This window comes from Leptonychotes weddellii, unplaced genomic scaffold (assembly GCF_054177405.1).
Source record: "Leptonychotes weddellii isolate Sample4059 unplaced genomic scaffold, ASM5417740v2 HiC_scaffold_5492, whole genome shotgun sequence".
Classification (NCBI taxonomy): Eukaryota; Metazoa; Chordata; class Mammalia; order Carnivora; family Phocidae; genus Leptonychotes; species Leptonychotes weddellii.
Genome location: NW_028022821.1, coordinates 5,173 through 10,904, shown reverse-complemented (window position 1 = coordinate 10,904; position 5,732 = coordinate 5,173). Strand labels below are relative to the sequence as shown.

Here is a 5,732-nt window from a genome sequence, read left to right as displayed (position 1 = left end):
GCTCAGTTCATGACCCCAGGGTCCTGGGATCGAGCCCCGCATCGGGCTCCCTGCTCAGCCTGCTTCTCCCTCTGCCTGCCGCTCCCCTTGCTTGTGCTCTCTCTCTTGTTCACTCTCTCTCTCGAATAAATAAAATCTTAAAAAAAAAAAATCAAGTTTTAGAAGCAAAGTAAGTCCTTCAACTGGCAATCCTGATAAATGATTCTGTGTAGTGTTAAATCTTGCTCAGAGTGGTGAATAACGTTCCATTATCTGAATACTTGAAACCAAAAATGTTTGCCCAGTGTTCTCCAGGGTTTAACATTTGCCAAAGGCTCATAGTTAAATATATATATTTATATATTAAATTCATGTATATTTATATATTTAATTTATATATAAATTAAAATACTGTAATAGAAAATTATAGAGATGTGAATATTAATATTGAATCATTATGCTGTACACCTGAAACTAATATAAAATGTGTATCAGTTATACCTCAATAAAAAAAATTTTAAGAATATTGTCAAAATGGTCTAAATTTTGATTTAGCAAAAGCAATATTGATTTCAACAGCAAAGTAAAAATCAGAGCAAGTACACAAAATATTTTCATTGTCAAAAAAGAAAATGAGCTTACACGAAGCAACATGCACCCTAAAAGCCCCATCTAAAAATGCTTTTAGATACATTCTTAATTCAACCAACATCAATCTAAGATGAAAACTCTCTCCTTTGCCTCGAATACTAACAAAACAAAGATCAATCCTATCAGGGCAACTAAAGCTTTGTGTATTTAAAATCTTGTTTTAAGAATAACTTTTCAACGCTAATTGTGGTATTATTTTACAATTTTGAAATTATTTTTAACTTTTATTTTATGTTAATACTTCCTTCTGATGTTCTCAAATGTTTACTGTCATATTTATTGTCTGATTTTGATAAATATTCTATAGTTATGTAAGACTTTAAGGTAAGGGGAAGCTGAGTGAAGGGTATATGAGAACTTCAATTTTTTGCAACTTTTCTATAGATCTTAAATTACTTTACATTAAAAAATAAAAATTATTTTAAAGATGTTACTTACTTGAGAGAGAGAGAGCACGAGCAGGAGGGGCAGAGGGAGAGGTAGAGAGAATCTCATGCAGACTCCATGCTGAGCGAGGAGCCTAACGCGGGGCTCAAACTCACGACCCTAAGATCAAGAGTCTCATGCCCTACCAACTGAGCCAGACAGACACCCCTAAAAGTATCATTATTGAGAAATTCCCACTACCTGGAATTTGAGACACTTTTGTTCTGCCCCCTGCATATCTCATGCAAGAACAGTTTATGAGTATATCCCAAAACTTACAAGTACAGAAGGCAGTGGAAGATCCTGGAACTTGCTATGGCTTTGGGGATGTAGAACTGAGCCGACATTCCCTTAGAATTCCTTTTCAGACACTGACATCATCAAGGTATCTGACAATCCCCCAGGACTTCAGGTACTCATCTTCAGTCATTTTTTTTAATGCCACTTTATTTCTTAAGTAAACCCTACCCCGCAATGTGGGGCTCAAGCTTACTGACCCCAAGACCAAGAGCTGCATGCTCTGCCGACCGAGCCAGCCAGGCGCCCCTACAGGATCCCTCTCGGAGGACGTGCCTCGGCGCTCATCCTCATGCTTCGCCTTGAGGGTAACTGCTGCTGCCGCCCCCGCTCAGCGCCGTGATCCAGGGGCTCAGTGGCCTAGCTCTTCCCTCATTCATCACATCAAATTTGCTCCAGGACCCCCTCCTGCTGGCCCGCCTCTGAGTCTGCAGTCCCTCAGACCTGCGCCCACTTGCAGAGCAGTCCTCTCCTGAGCATACTTCAGAGAGAAGTCTCCTCTCTTTAATACCGTCTGCTCTCCAGCTTTCAGAAAATGACTCCATCTCTGGCCTTCCCAGAATACTCTTTCTCGTTGGAATTTATTTTTCCAGTCACGTACAGTGGCCTGAAGCAGAGGGGGAGGGAAGCGTGTGAACCTGGCCTGCCATTCTCCTGCTTTTATTTCTCATTAGCATCCTGCAGGCCCTGCATCCACAGATCAGTCTGTGGCGTGCTTTCTTTTCTGACGACACGTGGGCTCGCAGCTCTCTGGCACACCTGCCCAAAGTGACACGGCCGTGTTGGCCTTGGGCCCTAGTCTTCCGTTGCCTTGCTTTCTGCCTTTTTCCTCTAGAAATTATTTCTCATGGGAGTTTGGTGAAGACGAACAAAGTCCCCTGAAGCTGGTCGACCCCCAAGTAAGGGACAGAATTAGAATTTCTGAACGTGCAAGGTGGGAAGCAGTCAACAGTAGTAGTTAAAAACCGGAGTTCCCAGCTCCCTCAGGTAAGCTACTCCATCTCTACAAATCTTATCTGCGTCATCTATCAAGCAGCCGTGTGAATTATCCCAGTGTGTGTAGGGTGGCTGGGAAGATAATCTGTGCAAGCAAATGGTACCAAGTCCTTATTACAAATAAGTTAATAATTGTTAGCTCTTTACTATTGCAACCTGGTCCTTCGGGTGTCTGGGGTGGTTCAGTCGGCTAAGCGTCTGCCTTCGGCTCAGGTCATGATCCCAGGGCCTTGGGCTAGAGCCCCGCGTTGGGCTCCCTGCTTAGCAGGGAGTCTGCTTCTCCCTCTGCTTCTCCCCCTGGCTTGTGCTCTCTCTCTCTCTCTCAAATAAATAAAATCTCTAACAAAACCTAGTCCTTAAACCACAAAGATGTAAGATGCGGTTTTTCTCATGAATCTTAGCCTGGCAGTCTTTAGTCCTTACTACAGGCCAGTTATGGAGGTCATTGTATTCAGGGACTTCCCACCTGCAGGCCTGCTATGGATGCTTTAGCACAACAGGACGGATAAATGTCCATGAGGTTTGAGCTGCTCTATCTGGTCACAGGATGTATCGAGACAGAGCAGTCGAATTGTGGTGACAAGGTAAGAAATGAGGTAATGAAAAAGCAAATCAGTCTTTGTCAAAGATGGTAACATCTCCCTTAAAAACATGGGGAGGCCATTACGTGGACTGGTGGATGTCAAGAAACGCGTATCTATCATTTCCCCGTCACTTACCGCTGAGTTGCTGGAGTTCCATATTCAAACTTTCAATGTTGCTCTCATAGAACTCAAGATCCTCAAGGGTCTCTTCCCTTAATGATTCATCTTGCTTTTCCTCCAGCGTTAAGTTTAGCTCTTCTTGAGCCCTGCTACCCACATCCAAGTCCTGTTCCATTTCCTGAACCCTCACCAATACTAAGGGACACTGGGAAGTCTGGTCCAAAGTCTGGTCCACACTCTCAGGGCCCTCCTTCTCCGGCGTCTCACAGCTCGGACGGGTACAGGTTAGGAGCCTGGGGGATCCTGGAGTCCCCCGATGCTGTGCCGAGGGAGGCAGGGGAGCGGGGCGAGAGGGTCGCATCGTCAAGGGCGGTTCAGGTTTCAGGTTCTGGTCAAGAAGCATGTGGGGAGAAGCGGATGCTGGAGTACAGGGACGCGGTGGCGGGGGCCTTAGGGCCTTCCTCCTCTCAGGAAGCTCCTGCTGGCTGGTTAGCTTTGAGGAACCTCGGACAATGTCCTTCTCCGAGTTAAAGTCCATGATTGAAAAGTGGCGCAAAATTTTATCTGGTTCTAGGCCGGGCCCTGACAAGCTCTTTTCAAACTCTATCAGCTGTTGTGTCAACTTCGAATCCAGGTCAGTGTTGCCTTCTCCGTGTAAAAGTGCCATGGCTTCGGCTGCAAACACCTTGTCTTGCAGACCAGGCCTCATGTCTGATCCCTCTGGTGCAGAACAAAAGCTGGAGACGTTTGCTTTGGGCATGTGGTGCTTTATAGCACATCTTGCCACGCCCTGGAGCAGAGAGCTCAACTGGCTGGGTGTGACTACCCGAGGGCCTAGAAGATAAGAGCCACCGTGAGGAGGCAGCACTGGCTTCTGAAGGGTTTTTGGTGGAGAGGACATTCCTCTGGGAGGTAGGCTGGAGTTGTCTTTAGTCCTTGCTTCAAAGGGAAGAGGGCCAGCGTACTGCTCTGAGCTTCGGTGGCCCCCTCCTGCTGTAGAGTAATACTGGTGTTTCTGCAGTCTGGGAGGAAAAGGTACCTGAGGTTGGGAAGAAACCCCATTGACTATCTCTGAAGGATCCTCTGCAGAAGAGTCTTTGGCAAGAGGCTGTTCGTGCCCCAGGCCTGGGCTTCTTGGGGCACCCCCTGAGAGGCCTTCATCCTGATGACAGTTTTTGTTTACTTCATACTCAGAAGTCAGATGCTCCAGGGGAGAAGCAGATGTCTCAGAAATAACACAGTTGGACTTCTCTGCTTTATACTCAGGAGATTCGGGTTTTCTTCCTTCCACCACCAAGGAGTTCTCTGAACAACCCAAAGAAGGGTCAGGGATCTCAGTAGGGCTGCTTTCCTGTGGAGGATCCATGGTCTCCTCTGCTCTTGTTTTAGAAAATAGCTTTACAAATCGGTAAGGAAAGATGCCTGTCCTGCCCTTCAGTGATCCTTCTAGCCACCCATCTTCCAGCGTTCCCAGAATTCGGATTTTATCACCTACCTCAAAATCCAACTCATTCGGCTCCAGGGCCTGGAATCTGTAGAGGGCAATTCCATAAGTCCCCGGCTGCTCCTCATCCTCTTCCGGCCCCCTCTCGTCTTCTCCTGCAGGGATCTCTTCTTCACCATTAATAACACAGTCGTCGTGATTTCCAGAACTTACCAACTCATCCACAGTCCTCAGGGGCCCCAAAAGCTCTACAAAACCTTCGGGAAAAATGCCTCTTCGACCCTCTAATTCCCCTTCAAACCAGCCTGGCTCAGGAACTCCAATAATGGTAATCACATCCCCTTCTCTGAAGTCCAGCTCCTCGTCCAGCTGGGCCGAAAGCCCCATCAGCGCCCGCGCTTGTCCCATTGAGTACTCAGGAATCTGGAGCGAGGTGCTCTGTGGGCACCAGCAACGACTCTGTGAGGAGAGGCAGAGCTCCCGAACACACGACGACGGGAAGCAGCCCCGGGCACCCCAGCAGCTTCGGCCCTGCAGCCAGCCGGCCGTGGGGGCACCATCGAGAATCACTAGGTCACCTAAAGAAAGACAAGCAAAGACAACGACCTGAGTCATCACCCCAAAAGAACACTGCCATAACTAATAGTGCAACTCATCGTTTTAAACATCTATCAGATTCAGGGAAATATAACTCTGGAGTTTTAAGGGCATAATACTTCTGACAATTTAGCGAATTTCGACAATTTAGTGACAACACAGTGCACAGTCCTGTAAACCAGTGCTTTTCAACATGTGGTGCGTGGAATCCTGGGGGAGCTCCAAGATCCTTTCAGAGACTCTGTGAAGTCCAAACTATATTTTCTTCAGAGACTTTATATATTTCAGTTAAAACAAAATATCACAGTCGATTGAATATAAATACAGATATGAGCATTTAGCTTCCTTCTATTAAAGCAAATATTTTTTAAAGATTTTATTTATTTGAGATGGAGAGAGAGCAAGAGCAGGGGCAGAAGGAGAAGACGTGGGACTTGATCCCAGGACCCTGAGATCATGACTTGAGCTGAAGGCAAACAATTGACCAACTGAACCACCCAGGTGCCCCTATTAAAGCAAATATTAAAGAGATTTGCAAAAATGTAAACCAATGATATTCTTCCTACTAAATTTTTTTGTTTAGAAAATTATTTTTCATTAAAAATATGCTATTTATGTGGGCGCATGGGTGGCTCAGT

General features: G+C 46.0%; 1 protein-coding gene across 1 annotated transcript; it reads right to left on the bottom strand.

The window, feature by feature from the left end:
• Positions 1–1,546: 1,546 nt before the first annotated feature.
• Positions 1,547–5,429, bottom strand: LOC145719591 (dynamin-binding protein-like). The gene has a single exon (XM_081811090.1). The coding sequence runs from the start codon at positions 5,110–5,112 to the stop codon at positions 3,061–3,063; it is 2,052 nt and encodes a 683-aa protein (XP_081667216.1). The 5' UTR covers positions 5,113–5,429; the 3' UTR covers positions 1,547–3,060.
• Between the last annotated feature and the right edge of the window lie 303 nt (positions 5,430–5,732).